This window comes from Plectropomus leopardus, chromosome 19 (genome assembly GCF_008729295.1).
Source record: "Plectropomus leopardus isolate mb chromosome 19, YSFRI_Pleo_2.0, whole genome shotgun sequence".
Classification (NCBI taxonomy): Eukaryota; Metazoa; Chordata; class Actinopteri; order Perciformes; family Serranidae; genus Plectropomus; species Plectropomus leopardus.
In genome coordinates this window covers 16,250,646-16,269,121 of record NC_056481.1, presented here as the reverse complement: position 1 = coordinate 16,269,121, position 18,476 = coordinate 16,250,646, and the positions used below count along the sequence as shown (strand labels likewise).

The window sequence follows — 18,476 nt, the reverse complement described above, 5'->3', positions numbered from 1 at the left end:
AATTGGTGCTTAAAAAATCAGAAGACAGCAGAAAAGTGGACGGTGCTCAAATTTTTTGGTGGATAAAATTTTACAAAAAAATTTAAATAAATCATTGTAATAACCTTAAGGGGCACTTTGTTTAACCGTCTGATAGCAGAGCAAATTGGTTTGATTTCTGAAGAAATCGCCCTAGAATTAAAGAAACTAGCGAAGTTACAAATAAAAATACCAGAAAATAAGCAAATACATGAATAAAATAAAAAATTAGTAAACAAATAAACAAAAAAATAACTAAAAAAAATTGCCTCAAAGAAGTGCTAACATAATTTATACATCTTCTTGCTTTTCTGTAACATTTTATGTATATAATCAAGAGAATTATACATCTAGTTTTCAGGACTTAAAAAAAAAAAAAATCATAACTAATAATCCCTCCCGAGCTAATTTTTCAATCATTTCCTTATAACCTGTTACTTAGGCTATATTTTGCAGTTTGCGGGACATTTCTTGCCACGTTGCTGATTATGTGTTTTTTAAATAAATTTCTCAGCTTTCAAAGCTTTAAATGCATGCGAAAGGCGTCTCAAGAAAACTGATGATCCAGGTGTTACAGGATTAACTAAAGCCACCTAAACTACATGTAGGCTAGCAGATGATTACTATTTCTAATTTTCTGTAAACGGTGTGATAAGACGTTGCCATCGCTGCCCAGCTCGCGCTCATTAGTGTCCATGCTGTCCAGAGACGGGGCTGGAGCATCATCCAGCATCACATGCCGCTGTACCTGCTCTCCTCCAACATGGACCAGTGTTTGGCCCTGACGTCAGCCGTTACCGCCCTGCCTGCAGTATCGGTGCCTACAGATGATGATGATGGAGACGGGAGAAGCGGCCTCGCCATGAATCCCAACCGGAGGAGGAATTAAGGCGAAAGTGAGACAAGTGTCGACAAACTTTCGGATGGGGACACCGAAACGTGCACCTTTCACATCTGGCGCACGAAGAGATGATGTTCCGCGGCGGCGGCGGCCAAACGCGAGGGAGCGGCGGGCTGTGCCGCTCCGCACGGGGTGTTCCTCAGTTTGGCACAGCTCCTGCGCCCACTGTGGAGGCGATTTAGGGAAGACATCTACTGGGTAGACATCACGAAGCGGTCAGTATTCAACATCACCGTGGATCTGATGAGCAGAGGTGAAGAAATCCCCTTTAAAGGGTGGAGCTGCGGTTTCTTGAATAAATGATGAGGAATTCCGCTCGTCACTCTCAGCCTAATTGTGAAAGGTTGATTTGATGTTTATGTGTGACGGACACTGAGACTCGACCACATTGTTTTCGTGGGTGAACAATGACACAGGTGATGTTATGTCACCAGAACGACTGCTAGAGATGATGGCTGCTGGCTGGAGCGGGACTACCCGGAGGATTCGCGTAAAGCGCCCTGACAGCGGCTCTCCATGGAGGCTGTTTATGCAATCCGACGCAGTGTTGCAAGTGGGCTGAATTGATGCTATACTCTCTCCATGATATGTTATGATCCCCAGAACTGCCAGGCCTTTGTGTTTCTGTGAAATATGCTCGGGCCTTGTGTAAAACATAAAGTGACAAAAAGGGGCCCTTTCTGGAATTAAGGCGTAAAAAAAAAGGCGTCCACCATGTCGAAAGTTGTCAGTAACAAGGAGAAGAAATCCTTCAGTAAAAAACTCTTCCGGAGGAGCTCTGTCCGCTCCGTTGGGAGCTTTATGAACAGAGTTCTCCGGACTCTGTCCACTCTGTCTCATTTCGGCACCGACGAGCAGGCCGCCGAGGATGAGAAGGACGACGCGACTCTGATTCCGACCACCACCGGAGGCTCGGTCCCGTCCGACGACAGCGACTGTGGGGGTTTCCCCTTCGGAGACAAGGTGCCGGGGGTAGCCGGACTCAAGAACCACGGAAACACCTGCTTCATGAACGCTATCCTGCAGTGCCTGAGCAACACGGAGCTCTTTGCCGAGTACCTGGCTCTGGAGCAGTTTAAAGGGGGAGAGACGACCAGCAGCAGCAACGATAAGGCCAAATCCAACGGGGTGCTGGTGCAGAAGAAGGCGAGCCAGCAGCAGCAGGAGGCCGGGGAGGTGACCGAGCAGCTGTCCGGTCTGGTTCGGGCTCTCTGGACCTTTGAGTACACACCTCAGCACAGTAGAGACTTCAAGGTAGGCTGTGCATCATGCAGGGCTCCTAAATGTGAGAGTTTGATTGGTTGAATAATCAAAAAGACACAACGTGCAAAAAAGCACTGTAAAATCTGACAGGTTGACTTTAAGTAAAATAATCTTTGAAACAGACTGACTTTAAAGGGAAAAGTAGGGTGAAGTAGGGTCATGTGGGACACTTTTTGGTAGGCTACATTACAGAGAAAAGCACTTAAAACTCTTCAGACTACACTGTTACTTTTATAACGTGTGGTTCTATGAAGAAAATATGTCATTAGGTAAAAATAATTCAGAATCCTTGGACCTTCAAACACGTTGAGAACCCGGACCTGAAACATATGACATGCTCAGGTTAAATGGGACAGTCATGTTTATCTGTTTTTTTTTGTCTTGGCTTCAATGTTTAAATCCATTTATCAGTTATAATTTTATGGCAGCTGGTCGTCTAAAACATGCTGGCTGCTAATATTTAAAGAGCCCAAGAATGTAAAACCTTATTTGTCCCACTTTACCTGATGTCCCACTTTACCTGACTTTACCCTAACTATTAATCTTAATTTATGTTGACCTAATATCTACTTGTTAAATTTACTTCAAATTTAGCTGTTTTTATATACTTAATTTTGTGAAGTTGTTGCAACTTAAAAATGACAAGTGGAATTACCTTGTTCTTTCTAAGTGTTAACAACTTCAGTAAACCAAGTTAGTCTGACTTAATGTGATCACGAGCAAAAGGATTTTGTCAGTGATGAAGTTAGGCAGTCTGCAAGTCTTTTATTTTTTTTTAACATGTTTAAGAATTCACAAATATGATTGATTAGTTTGCAACGGGCAGAATACAGATATATAGTACAGTAAACTTACTGAAGTTGCTAAAACTTAGAAAGATTGATTAAATTAAACATGTCATTTTTAAGTTGCAACAAATTCACAAAATTAAGTAAATATAACTAAATTTTAAGTAAATGTAACAATTAGATATAATGTAAGTGTGAATTAAGACTAATAGTTATATTTACTTACAGTTTGGAAGGCAATCTTTTTCCCAGATTTTGTTAAGTAAAATCAACTTGTCAGACTTTTCAGTGTAGAGGGATTGGCTATTTTGTGCATTTTGACCAAAATTACTGTAGATCCTAGCAAGATAAAAAGTTTCCATGCCTGATCTATTTTTAAATGAAAGTATATATTTTTATATGAGTAACTTGCAACAAACTGAGATGCAAGGTGAGGATATGATCTTCTAAAATGAATAACTTTGTTCGTAGAGTTCAGGGAGGACACAGGGGGCACGTACCCCTATATATTCAGAATTTGTGAATTTCTGCCCCCAAAGTAAGCATGAGAGTAGCAGGATTTTTGTTGGGAAAAATTATGAAACAAAACATGAGAATATTTGAGATATTAAAAGAAAAAACTCATCATCAACATAGAAGGCATGCCTGCAGGTTTCTGGGCAGTGTTGGGGGGGGGCACAGGGGTCATGTATACACCTTAATATTTAGAACGTGCATTTGTCCCCCAAAAGAAATGCATGAAAGCAGCAACAACCTTTGTTTTGAAAAAAAAAATTATTTTAAAAAAAAGTTTTATAAAGACATTTACACCATAGATTAATGCAGAAAATGAATGTTGAAACAATGATTTTTGCTGTTTATAAAGAGCACAGGCTTAAATTTTAGTCATTTTTAATTGGTTCTAGCAGCAGGTCAAAAATCTTAAAACAAGAGTAAAGTCAGCACCTTAGCCCGTTTGTGCCTTTTGTGTACCATTGATACAAGACAAGTGGGACCAGTAATAGCTAAGATAATTGTGTTGCGCAATCTGTTTATATCATCAGTGGTTAATAGAAACAACTTTTCTGTGCTCTGTATAATACAGATGGTTTAGTCCCAATAGGTAGTATATGTGAAATAAATAAATATGAATTTGAGTCTATTTAATATCATGGAAGTCCTTCATCTGTCAGGGTCAGATGCAGCGATTATGCACTGGCCTTGACTGCTTTGCTTGTTAGCAAGCCTCTGGAGCAGTATCCCTCCTATTGCATTAATGTTTAGTGCCCTATCCAATGCAGAAGTGATTATTTTATATCATATTTTATATATGAAAACACTTGGTTGTTCCTGTCTGAATCTGACTCCAGCACAGCTCACAGTTCTAGTTTTAGTTCATGTGATACAGTATGTATACTTACAATCAGCCTTTATTTAGATGAGAATAAATCCTAATGAAACAGATGAAGTCAGTGTTCTTGGACTAACTTTCCCTCTATGAAAAGGCTTTTTTAGCCTGTCAGCTGAGTCTTACATCTGAGCTGTGACAAAAGTCATCTGTTTTTGGACTGTCTGTGCCACACTTATCAGCTTTTGTCGCAGCCTCGTCTGCTTTTCATCGTTTCACCTCACAAACCTGCATCCCGGTGCTGAAAAGTCTGCTTGTCACAATCACAAAGGCTTGTTCTTTCGCAACAGGGCTACTTTTATTTTTGTAATTTTTTTGTCTGATAACCTATTTTCTAAATTCAAAAGTTCAAAATACATAAGAGGGAGGGCTTCAGTTGAACAGGGCCATACAACACATTGCTTATTCTTGACAGTGTTACTATTTCTGTCCACTTTTTTCTACCTTGGTTGCCAGCCAAAGTACAAACTGTCTGATTGGATATAGATTATTCACTCCAGAGTGAGAGGCCTTGAATCTGTTTAACTCAGTAGGGAAATGAAGTGCAAAACCAAGCCCATCAGGCACTTTATAAACAATATTTGTAACATTTAGTATCTAATTTGTAGGAAAACTGTCAATATATTCAAAAGCTAATGGTGATTTGTCTTTTTTGTTCATTTTTTCAAATTCAAATGCAAATTATTTTGGCTAGTTGCATCCCAGGATGTTTATTTTTAAGAGCACAGGTTAAGTTTCAACATTGGAAGAGACATAAATTAAACTGGGGGGTTTGGGGGTCCCCTGACAGAAAATTTTGAGCATCAAACACTTTATATCCTGTGTTCCTGTGAATTTTTAGGCCCTGTTCTGTGCATATTCTGCATAATTTTATGTTGGAAACATCTGTAATTCTGTTAAAATAAAAGTCCTCAGCTACTTTCATGCTTTTATTGTGAGGGACAAAAACCCGTTCTAAAAGTTGAGGGGCCTATCCCCCCCAAAAAATCTACACCCATGCCTTCTATGCTGTTGAGGACTTTGTCTTCTAATATTTAAAAGATTCTAGTGTTTGGATGTATTAAATCTACTCTCACACTCAGAACAAAAATTTGTTTTGCCTTCCAATTTTTAAGTCCCAACCTTGAATGCAGCTAATTGAACTTTAGCAAAACATGCTATTTTTGTGGTTATTGTACATTACAGCTAGGTATGGACTTGCAACCGTTTTGTGCCTCTTTCCCTCGGACCACAATCTGAGCCTAAAACTGAGAGCACTTAAAGATCATTAGGAATACATCCGTAATGATAACACAGGGGAATTATCCTCTGTGTCTCAGAGTCCATTTTCTCCCAGAAGCAATTGGTTTGGGGATTATGTTGTTGTACGCCATCCAAACACAATCTGCACAAACTCTCATAGATGAATATGAGACACATTCAAGATTTGTGAAAAGCCATTCTTGATGTGACAATGTGACGGGTGGTAAAACACACCCAACAAATGGTGGCAGTCTGTAAACAACACAAGGTAATGGAAATCAGTGGTTGATGAAATTATTAGACTTCTTTTGTTTTGTAGGGAAATATATTAACCTGATATGAAAGGCTGTGCTTTTCTGAAGAGATAGTGTTTTTTTAAACAAAGCATTATTAAGATTCAGTTTGCATTTCAGTCACTGTTTTAATCTTAAAATTGTTAATTTGTCTAAAATTGTCTTATAATCAATGGAGTCATCAGCCTTTCCATAAAGACAACCTCTGTAGCCAAACCCCAGAAGGAAGCCTAGCTGTTGTACAAAATGCTGATTCTGCATCGGTAATGCCTTCAAAATGAGGAAGAACGTCCCACGGGACACGCCAGAAGAGGCACACAGAGCACAGTCCCCTCATATCTTTGACCTTGCGTGACATTTGATAGCCAGCAGAGGTGACTTTGTAGCTGCCAGCCTGGTAGGCTCTGTAGAGTACACGCTGTTGTCATCTCCGATAGCTAATTGTCAGTGAGGTTAAGCTGTCGATTTCCAGCCTGGTGTCCTGGTTTTAAAAAGCTTCTCCGCGCCTGTGTCTCACCATTGCTCACACCTCTGCTGACCTTTCCGGATTGTGCTGATCATCATCCTGGTCGCTGAATATTTTATGATGAGGCAATGATGTCAACAAAAATCATTTCTGTTTCAGGAGCAGTCAGTTGAACTATAATTTGTTTGTCTTGCGGTAGAATGTAGTGTCCAAGAGCGCCCTTCAGTTCAAGGGTAACTCCCAGCACGACGCACAGGAATTCCTCCTCTGGTTGCTGGATAGAGTTCATGAAGACCTCAACCATATCGTCCACCCTGACATCAGACCCCCCAGGAAGGTAAATACCAAATTAGCACACAGTTATTGCCGTACAGAGTACTCTACATTCAGCAATACACCAGGACGATGGGAATATCTGAACAATATTTTTATGTATTGAGAGAATATTGCCTCTTTTGTGTTTCCCAGCTGATCAACATTGTAATAAACAGAATGTTGCAGTACTATAAACTGCACTACTGGTGACTGCTGGTGTTATGTAACATCCATTATATTGTTTTTGTTTATCAAATAAATTCTCTTCTTTTTTACAGCCTCCAGTAGAGGAGGAAAATGCCCCTGAAGGATCTCCACTACCAGCACCTGGCTCTTTTGTACAGGAGTTGTTTCAGGCACAATACAGGTGAGATTTCAGTCGCTGGAATATAAACCAACTGTAAACACTGATTCACTACCTGCCAGCTCACATTAATATTAATCTGAAAACCCATGAGGAACATTTATGAATTGTAAAACAAAGTCCATAACATACTGTATCATGTTAAAGGCAACTCTTAGAAAAAATCTGAAATATTCCAAACACATAACACACAACTGTGATGAAATATTCCAAACAAAAGCATTAATGAGCCTATTTTGACAATGGCACAGTTCCTGCAGCCGAGAGTATGCAGAAGTGGTAGCTGATTAAAAATGTTCAGAAGTATAATTACTTTGCAACCTTTTCAAAGCTTAAAATTAAGTCAGTGGATAAAAGTATGAAGATTAGTGGGATTTTAGATTAGGTTGAAGATTCAATATATCAGTATTTTTCAATTCACTACAAGTACTGATATAAAAAAATATAATGCTTTACATTTGATTGTATTAAACTCTAGGGGCCTTGTCTGGGCTCCCTGGTAAACTGTTGTTACCATCTGGGGGCTTTTATTTTTGAAATCCCACCTCACCCAGGGCCCTTGATCTGTGGGGTTTTATTTTGAAAATACAGCCTTATCCAGGCCCCCCTGAAAAAAAACTTGTAGTACCATCTTGGGGCTTTTATTTTGTAAATTCAGCCTTGTCCAGGGCTTGCTGGTAAACTCCTGGTACTATCTGGTGGGTTTTATTTTGAAAATCCAGCCTTGTCTAGGGCTCCAAGTTAAACTCCTGTTAACAAATGTGTTTTATTGTTTTTTATTACTTTGGGCAAATGAGTTGCTGGATTTACTGTCAACGTGGCATTTTCCTAGCCCATGGCAATCGAGAGATCCTTACTGCTGAGCAGCGATATATGTTTAATTTGTGTATTAAAGTGTAAAAACAGCACACTATGGTTTTAGTGGGGTTGTGAGCTGGACTTAACCTACTTGTGTCTTGTCGTCACCACACGTTTGCCAGGCAGGATATATAGTAGTTTGGCACATGACCCCTGTAAAAGTAAAATGTGCCATTTTTACACTTTACTTTTTATTCTGATTGAATAAATGAGACAGAAAGGGTTAAATCTCAGGCTTTAAAGTTGCTAGCAGAGATTAATTTACCTATGGACAGAATCAGGCTAGTTGTTTCCCCCCGTGTTTCCAGCCTTTATGCTAAGCTAAGCTAATTTGGCACTCAAACAATAGTGGTATCAATCTTTTCATCAAACTCTCGACAAGGACGTGAATAAGCGTATTTCAGTGAACAGTGAGCTCTCCCATTAAAATGACACACTAACATCATGTCTCTGTAAAGGTCCTCCCTGACTTGCCCTCACTGCCAGAAACAGAGCAACACCTTTGATCCTTTCCTCTGCATCTCACTGCCAATCCCGGTACCTCACACACGGTAAGGTGACTCTGCATCTTGTTTATGAGTAAGACAATATCTATCAGACAAAAAAAAAATGTCCCTGTATCCAAAAATGCAGCAAGACAAAGAAATGTCAAACACAGCCTAGACAAACACAGCAAAACACCTGACAGCCGAAAGTTAAAATTAGAAGATGCAGTCTATTTTTGAAACATCAGTCCAGGCATTGTTATGAAACAGCCAATTAATTTGAGTCTGTCTGTGTTGCAGGCCGCTGTATGTGACAGTGGTGTACCAAGGAAAGTGCTCCCACTGCATGAGAGTCGGGGTGGCGGTGCCTCTTTCTGGCACCGTGTCCAGGCTGAGACAAGCTGTGGCCCAAGAGACCAAAATCCCTGCCCAACAGGTAGAAACTTCCATTTTTAAGGCCATTAATGTATCAATATTAAGAGGATTAAACATAGAGTGTACTGGATGCTATGAGAGAATTAAGCGGTCGAGTTTGTATTTATCTCAGAGTGAAAAAAGTATTTTAACACGAGTGCTTTATAAATATATCCCCTGCTTTTGTTACTTTTGTTCTGCTCAGATCGTCCTCACTGAAATGTACTTTGACGGCTTTCATCGCTCCTTCTGTGACGATGTCGACGACCTTGAGATCATTCAGGAGAGCGACTCCATCTTCGCCTTCGAGACACCTGAGCTATTCAGACCGGAGCAGATTCGCTCCAAGCGAGGCGGTACGACATCCTGTTTGTTCCTCCTGAAATGAGTTTAGCTCTTCGTCTTATTACGCTGGCGGGAGAGGAAATTCGATTAGAAATGGACTAATAATCAAGGAGTTGCTACACACACTGACCAGCATGTTGGATTGATTTTGTGTTAAATTTCACGTTTGTGTCTTGATATTTTGTGCTGTTTATTACAGGGAGCCCACACGCAAATCTCAACCAGAACAACTTAAAGTATGGCACAGATAATAACAGGATATCCACACAAATACAAGAGCCGACAACCCCGCCTCAGAGTCCCAATAAGAATAGTGGACAGGCTGAGAAGATCGTCCTGTTGGTGTGTAACAGAGCCTGCGCTGGACAGCAAGGACGCAGGTATGGAAGAATACCTCAAGGTTTAAATCATCATCCCAAAGACAGCTTAAAAGTGATGCAGGTTCGTTTTTGTTTTTGCAGGTTTGGTAATCCTTTTATTCTGTATTTGGAGCGCACAGTGACATGGGATGTACTTCAGAAAGAGATCTTGGAGAAGATGCGGCATCTTTTGCGCCCTGGAGTCTTTGTGCAGGTACATAGTCTTTGCATACTCTATGATTTTGATTAACTTTTAATCATTGGTGGAATGTACCAAGTACCTTTACTCAACTACTGTACTTAAGTACAAATTTGAGGTATTTGTGCTTTACTTGAGTATTTCCCTTTCATGCTTTATACTTTACTTTCACTACATTTCAGAAGGTAATATTGTACATTTTGCTTCACAGCAGCTTTACTGCAGCTTCACTGCACCTTTAGTTACTTTATAAATTAAGACTTTCGCATAAAAATCTAACCAGAGTTTGTAAAATATAATGTTTTGTACAGCTGAAATAAGTAGTTGATTGATCAGTTTGCTGGTTGTCAGATATAAATTATTAACTATTTTGATAAATATTAAGGTAATTTTCACTTTTTTAAAATAATATTGAGATGTTGGAGATGGGGATCTATATTTGTTTTTAATAATTTTGAGGACTTTCGTTGTTGTTTTTTTTATGATTTTTAGTTTCAAATTTTTTTTTTTTTCTTTTAAAAAATAATTTTGAGATTTTGGGGTGGGTTTTTTTTCTATGTTACTGATACATTTCAGTTTTTAGAGGTGCTGTTTTGTATTTTAGAATTTTGAGTTTTGGGATGGTTTTTCTGTTTTCTTTTAAATAATTTTGAGATTTCGGTGTGTGTGTGTATCTGTGTTTAATAATTTTCAGTTTCCTTTTATTTTGCCGCATTGGGTCCTTTTACTTTAATACATTAAGTACTTTTTCCTGATTAAACCTACTTTTACTTTAGTGACATATTTAATGCATGACTTTAAAATTGTATAGTAAAAGAGTATTTTCACAGTGTGATATTAGTACTTCTACTTAAGTAAAGGAACTGAATACTTCCTCCACCACTGCTTTTAATCACAACTTTCTGTAATGTTTATAATGCCATATCCTTGGTGGTCTGTAGGTGGGGCCCTTCACTCTGCGTGTGGTAGGAGTGGTTGGAATCACATATCTCTTGCCTCAGGAGGAGCAGCCGCTCTGCCATCCCTCCGTGGAGAGGTAATATCACTTATCTCCACCAGGGGGGAGTGTTATTGCGCTTGAGTAGTCATTATATAAACCCTGCAGTCAGTTCAATCCACTTGAAGTTGATTGAAGAGTTACAGTATGTAGGCCGACTCTTCAGTGGTATTGATGTTAAAATATCTCCAGAGATGTATAATAGCCTGTCTGGTTTTATAGATTTTCTAATGAAAATGTGTTGACCTCTGTGGTTGTTTCATGGATTTTTATAAATGAGGGGAATTAGAAAAAAACAGAAGCAGAAAAGAAACGCTCAGCCACATTTAAGTTACAGTTAGGCTTGATGTAGTGCTTCTTTGGTTTGCCATGGCTATGGTGCAGTTTCAAGAAACGTGGTCGACCAACGTGATAACTTATGGAGATTCTATTCATATGCTTTTTTGCAGATATATTCTCCAATAGTCATAATGTGTATTTTCTTCTACCTCTGTTTAATGTGGAATTTCAATTTATATGTTAAAAAAAAAAACCTGATTGGAAAAAAAAATGCTGATATGCGTGGGGGAGGTGAAAAGGTTGATGTATTTATAAAGGTAAGGTCAGTGTCAGATATGTACAGCAATGGTGGATGGAAATGCACATGCTTATTTTGAAAATTTTCTGAAGATTTGGGTAAGATGGACACCCAGCTATAGCAATGGCTTTTCCTGGCAGCCTGAAATTCAAACAAGGTGTCTTCAGATAAAAAAAAACTGTTATAGGGTCTTAAAATTAACTTAAAAATATTAGGCCTTAAAAGTCATTAGATAGTCTTAAATTTAAATCCTGCGTACTTGCCACAAACTCTTCTTCTTTGTGTCTTTTTACTCTATAAATGCACTTAACTTTTGACAAAATGTAGGTTAATCCAACTAATGTTGCCTAGGCTTGGATCCAGTATGTTATGTTACCAGAAAGTACTTTGTTTACTCACCTCAAGTGCCCTCAAGTGTCCATACTCCCCACGTGTACCAATCCACATATTCACCCAAATGCGTTTTCTCCGTTTCTTTTCTTTCTTAGCCCAGATGGTGGCGCATATAACCACTGCTGCCACCTGTCTTGTATCCATAGCTGTGTTCAAAACCGTTCTCTATCATGGGAGTAGTGTTGTGTGTTCGCCATTTTGTAGTAGCATTTGAATTCTCAGCAGTTAATTTCTGCTCATTCTAATTTTCAACAGGGCATTCAAGTCCTGCGGTCCCGGAGGGCCACCTCATGTCAAAATCGTTGTTGAATGGGACAAGGAGACGAAAGATTAGTAAGTTGAGATCTGAAGCAACAATCGCACGTAGTTAATTAAGACCAGATGTGTGGTGTCTTGTTTCAACAAATACACGTAGCAAATGTCTTTTGAAGCTCTGTGTGATCCCTCTGTGACTTGTGCCATGTTATGCTCGCAGTCTGTTCAAAAGAACGGAGGATGAATACATCCCAGATGCTGAAAGCGTACGTCAAGTAAAGGAGCAGCACCTGCAGCCTCAGACCTGCTCACTTGCCCAATGCTTTCAACTCTACACCAAAGAGGAACAGGTAGGCCGAGTCATGGTAACATGTAGTGCAAAGAATGTCCCTGAGACAGAATAAATATTCAGATTAAATATTTCCTATACGTTTGATCTCAGTGGTGACGTCAAGATGCCAGATTTGGGGCTGAGGTGGTGTGGGCAGACAAGTGACAATCACAAGCACTAGATGGCGTACAATTACGCTTTTCTTTCTTTCTTTCTTTCTTTTTGTAATATTATATTTGTCATTCATAAAATGTTTAAAAAAATGGCATTAACTGAACCCTTTACTGTGCAGAAAACATATCTAAACAGTTAAAAAATAAACAAAACAGAACACAAGCTAGAGTTAAGTTACTCTTTAATAACTGATTTTTTCTTCAAATTAATTTCAGCTTGCTCCTGATGATGCGTGGCGATGTCCACACTGTAAGCAGCTTCAGCAGGGCAGCATCAAGCTCAGTCTGTGGACCCTGCCAGACATCCTCATACTGCACCTGAAACGCTTTAGACAGGTATTCATGCGATTAATGAAAGTGTTAAATGCTCAGATTTCTAAAATTAAAAAATCATAAGTAACAGATAGATTATGTATTCTTGTAATACTGTGAATGAACTTGCCGTCAGATTAAATGACATAAATGTGTCGCAACTTCAGGATGGGGATCGAAGAATGAAGATGCAGAACATGGTGAAGTTCCCGCTCACGGGCATGGACATGGCACCCCATATGGTAAAGAGGAGCCAGAGCAGCTGGAGCCTCCCCTCACACTGGTCACCGTGGAGACGACCTTATGGATTGGGCCGTGACCCGGAGGACTACCTTTATGACTTGTACGCAGTGTGTAATCATCATGGGACCATGCAGGGAGGACATTACACAGGTAACCGAGCAGCACCAATCACAAATGGCCTTTGGTTGATATATTAACTGATTATCTTTTAAAGCAATACTTTAACCCCCAAATGACCATTTGTGTATCAGTTGCTCCCCAGGTGTTACATTGAATTCGTGAAGAAAACTTTGTTTTTCTTACATGCCTCCAGTGAATGAAGAATCCAAAAGTGGAGAAAATTCCTTATGAAATGAAGTCAATTGGGTCCGCATATAACAGCAGCCAAACTATATCAATAAATCTATTTACAAACCCTCAAATAACTTATGCAGTATAATCTTGTCTCATTTATCCAGTCTACCACTGCTTTGATTGATAGTTTGTTCATGTTATTGTGTGACTTTCGTGAATGTGAACCAACCTTTGAAAACAGCAAAGTGATACAATAACACAAACTAACTGATGAACACAATGATGGACGAGCAGCTACTGTAAGGTTTTTTTTTTTTTTAAGGAATAGATAAGTTTCTCTTTCAGTTCAGTTCCCTGTTGGAAAGGGCTGTCTGTTTGGGAAGTACTTAGTATACGACTTGGCAAATGAGACTTTACACGATAGCACGATTTGTGTGAGAGTTCGTAAACGGATGTTTACTTCAATTCATCAAGAATTTTCTCAGATTTTGGATTCTTCGTTTACGGATACATGGAAGAAAAAAAGGTTTTCTTGACAAATTTAACATAAAATAATAACTGATATTCAAATTATTATTTTGTGGGTGAAGTATTACTTTAAAAAAAGCTTTCCGAGATATTTATAGTATGTTATTGCTTGTGTCTTGTAGCTCACTGTAAGAACTCCATAGATGGACAGTGGTATTGCTTTGATGACAGCGATGTTCAGCCCATATCTGAAGATGAGGTCTGCAAGCAGACTGGTTACATCTTGTTTTATCAAAGACGCGCTACAATTCCATCTTGGTCTGCCAACAGTTCTGTGGGAGGTAATGTTGTTATTATTAGCTGGTTCAATCTCTTATGTTCACATTTAAATATATTACACATGTCCAACCACTGTCTGTGTGGGACTTTAGGATCCACCAGTTCCTCTTTGTGTGAGCACTGGATCAGTCGACTGATGGGCAGCCGTCCACCGAGCCAAGCCTCGTCTGGTTCCTCCAGACGCACCTCGCTGGCCTCCCTCTCTGAGTCAGCTGAGTTTGCTGGTGAACGGAGCGAGGATGATGGTGATAAAGACTCATTCAAATACACACAGTGTCTAACTTGTTGTAATGCTTTAGTATTTGAAACATGGATGGACGTCAGATTGTCTTGTTCTGTATTCAGATGCCCTTCAAGTACTTTAACCTTCAAAACCTGAGTACAAAGGTTTAATGCTCTTTCAAAACATGGGAAAAGGCAATGAGCAAATTGTATGAAATTGTTTAAAGATGACAACAAAACAAACTGAAAATGAATATTTAAAAAGGAGAGAGAGAGAGAGAGAGAGAGAGAGAGAGAGAGCAATATTAGAAAATCAATAAAAAAGGGAAAATTACCAGAAACTATATTTATGTATATTAGATATATATTTACAGAGGATAAAATATGTTTTAGCATTTCAGCTCATTTCCTTTTTTCTTTTTGTTTTTTACTGTATCATTGTTTGTTGTTTTGTTAATTTCTTGTAATTTTTTCCTAATTTGTTGCAAAGTTTTGGGTCATTTCTTTTTAAGCTGTGCATTGCTTTCCTCCTTTGTTTTGAAAGAAATCAAGTCAATTTGCTCAGGTTTCAAAGGGTTAGAGATGACCAATGTGAATATTTTCTCAATGTATCTTATGCTGATGCGTCTCTTTCTCATACGCAGGCTTATCGAGCCGGCCAGCAGTAAGGGGCATGCAAAGACAAACATTCTCCTCAAGATCTTCCATTGCCAGCCCGCTGGCGCTTAGTGAAAACGGCACCAAACCATCCTGGTCCCACTCCGCTAAGCTCCAACTCCGCTCCAACTCTCCCTCGCGCTTTTCCCTGGAATCCCACTCCTCCTCTCCGACACTGGAAAGGATAGGAGAGGTGGTTGATACCAAGCTGACAACCTCCTGCTTCCCTGGGTCACCTAAACTAGACAAAGCATTGGGGGGAAAGTCTGCCCTTGCAGCTTTGGATGGCAATGTAGGCAGTAAGAAGCTGTTAGAGCAGGTTCACTCTAAGGCTGTGGCTCAGGCAGAGCAGAGGAGCCCTCTCCAGACTGGGGACAACAACAATCTAGTCGCTGCTTCTGAGCAGATCAGTCCTCGACACGGGGCAGCTGCAAAGGACCCGAAGCTTAGAAATGGGGCTGCAGATAGTGCTGGTGTTAAAAGGACCTCAGCAAGTCCCAAGAAGCGTCCTGCCACCTCCTCAACATCATCCAGCTCTCTGTCCCCTGCATCCCCAGCCGTTGACAAGTTACCATCTCGAACACAGACAAAGAGTGCAGCATCAGCATCGACCACAAAGGAAAAAAGCGACGGTCTACCTAAAACTAGCAAGGCTGGTTCCTCGAGAACAGCAACCCCCTCCAAGAAAGGTTCCCAAACCCCGGAGGTATTACATCCGGACTCTGCCCAACAAAAGAAGAGCGGTTCTCCGGGATCACAAAGCTCCCACCCTCAAAGGAGGACATCACCCAGAGGGGGAGGCGAGAAAAGCTCAGCCTCAGGAAGGACTAAAGCAGCAGACAGGAGCACGAGCCGAGAATCCTCACGGACGAATGCGATCTCAGAGAAGAAGGTTAACCAGAGCGGTCCTCCCTCCAGGACGAGCGCTGCTAGCAGAGCGGAAAGCAGGCCGGGCCGTGCTGCTGAGAACAGGGCGGCGGGCCGGAGTTCGAGCAGTAGTTCTTCAATGGCTAGTCTCCGATCCTCAAGTGTGGGTGTTTCCTCTGCAAGCGCAGCCCCGCCGCCATCAAGGGGGGCTCGACGGAACAGTAAGACAGAGGACAAAGGTTTATCTTTCTTCAAAACCGCTCTGAGGCCAAAAGAGACCCGTAAGTCAGCGGATAGTGGGAAAGCAGGGGCAGGAGAGGCTAAAGCAAGTCCAGAGGAGGGTGGTGGGGACGCAGCTAGAGAGGGAATCCCCAAGAAAGCCCAGAATGTGGCTTCAGAAGCCCAAAGTAATGTGACCACAGCCAAAGACAAGGAATCCTCGAAGGCGTCCGCTGCAGCTAAGCATTCACTGCTGCCCTCCACAAAGTCCAAGACAGCCGGAGCAGAAACAACCACCCAGTCGTCAGCCAATGCAAAAGACCCTTCAAAGAAAGAGCCTACTAAAAAGACAATGCAGTCCAGGAAAATCCCCATCAACTCTACACAAACTAGCCAGAGGGCCAAGTGACATTATTTGAAAGGCCTGTAACAATCTCTCTAGTGCAGCTCTGAGGTGTTTTGACCATCAAAACCAGACCGATCGTCTGACAAACATCTTTAAAGCACCTGTAGCTTTTTCAGTAGTTACTGAATACCAGCTGCCATACTGGACACTTCCTGTCCACATTGTTAAATAGTTACTTAGGAATGGATTTTAATGAAGCACTTTGTATGGATTGCATTGATTTTGAGGAATATAATACTGTAATGTAAATAAGCATGGACTGCACATGTATTGAAATTATTGCCTTGTTCTGTCTGTAGCATAGTTGGGAGAAGTCCATCTTCAATAGGAGGTGAAAATAAAAGTGACTTTGCACAAGATGGAAAGCGGATATAAACTTTTACGTCAAACATGGACTCCTCAGTCACCAAAGGACGTTTACCGGCAATTTTTAACATGCTGATGCAGTGAAATATTTCCAAAAATCTTTATGTACAGCTCTCCGTCAGTATTGAGAGCCATATGTCGACAAACATCAGTGCCTCAGATAATCAAAGTATTTAATCTAAATTGTATAATTGCAGGTGTTGGTAAATTTATAATTCAATTTTAATATTTATAAAGCACTGAAAATGTAATTTCAAGTCAAACACAATTAAGCCTATTTAACCTGAACCGCTGTTTACATATGCTCCTTGGTGTAGTAATTGTGCAACAGCCTTTAAGAAGTATTTTTGTGCAGCCAGAGCGGAGATTGTTGTCGAGAGGCAGGCGAAAGTGCAGGAATGAAGCATGTGTCGTTGGTGTTAAATGTCTGGAGACTTTCGGTTTGTAATGGTTCTTAAATGTTTGTGTTTTATTTACTAGTAAATAACCTATTACCCCTCAGACAAACCTCCCCCGCCTGTCACCACCTCTGCCCTCCAGCTGCTGATGCCAACACTCAACTGCGGTGTTCCTCACGGGGATCAGCCTCTTCAGACTGCCAGACATCTCCAAACATTCCTCTCAGATGAACACAGGGTTAATGTAAAAAGCCACCACGCACACACACACACACACATGCTCAAAGACAGCTGGGATGCCTTCGTTGAAAAAAAAAAATCACACAAAAAAAACACCATACATGTACATAGAGCATTATGGTATGTTTGAGCCATCTTCTGTCCTCACGTGTGACATCACAGCTTGTGCACATCTCTAGCTCGCATCGCAGAGTAGGTTGAACGCACGGATGCAGGTCGAGAAAAAGAGATCACCACTCACGGAATATATGACAGTTGTTGCATGATAAATTGCTTATGCATGCACCTAACTATGCAAGCAGATTCTTGCTAATGCCCACACTGAGTATGTAGACGTGCTACTCTTGGATGTGTATATATTTCTAACTGTATATTTTTCCAAATGCCAGCATCAGAGAGCATGTTAAGGCATCCTTTATTGACGCTTTGTTTGCACATTTCTTCAAAGTAATACACATTTTGTATGAATGATAAGTATTGCTCATTCACTCCTCTCAAAGTAAATCAACTCACTTGCAAATTAATGTTTTCTGTATTCATTTGTCTCATGTTTTCCCCTCACAATTTTCAATGCTTAGCAACTTTTGGAGTTTTTATATGGCAGCAGAGCATTACTGCAGTTTACAAGTTGTGGTTTAACTCTCATTTATCATGTGTAATAACTTGAGATTTATTGCAAATTAGAAATCTTTCCATGAGTTAAATTAAACTAAACAGTAGTGTTTTATAAAAGAAGCTTTTAAATATTTACATTTTGACAGGCTTGGTTGGGACCATTCAAGACAAACCACACTGTCTTCTGCTTTTGTTTTAAGATCCAAAAAAGTAAGAGATGAGCAATATATCTTGTCATATTTTATATTGTTTTTTTTAATTAAATTCTTGTATGATCAAACCTCAAGCCTGTCTCAACAAATAACAGATAAGCTGCATATTTTTCACTGTGAAAGATTTCACTGGAAGGCATCATTAACTGATTTTGTAACAGGAGTCCCACCCAACTACAAATGAAATAATGACAC

At 40.2% G+C, this 18,476-nt stretch overlaps 1 protein-coding gene across 1 annotated transcript; it reads left to right on the top strand.

Annotated features, from left to right (window-relative positions):
- Nucleotides 1–1,633: 1,633 nt before the first annotated feature.
- LOC121958743 (ubiquitin carboxyl-terminal hydrolase 31-like) lies at nucleotides 1,634–18,005 on the top strand. Its single transcript, XM_042507851.1, has 16 exons — nucleotides 1,634–2,173; nucleotides 6,558–6,695; nucleotides 6,952–7,040; nucleotides 8,354–8,446; nucleotides 8,681–8,816; nucleotides 9,000–9,150; nucleotides 9,339–9,519; nucleotides 9,601–9,712; nucleotides 10,639–10,733; nucleotides 11,920–11,997; nucleotides 12,140–12,269; nucleotides 12,640–12,759; nucleotides 12,903–13,128; nucleotides 13,923–14,081; nucleotides 14,172–14,324; nucleotides 14,946–18,005. Exons 1-16 carry the CDS (start codon nucleotides 1,634–1,636, stop codon nucleotides 16,451–16,453), a joined length of 3,909 nt encoding a protein of 1,302 aa, XP_042363785.1. The 3' UTR covers nucleotides 16,454–18,005.
- Nucleotides 18,006–18,476: the final 471 nt, after the last annotated feature.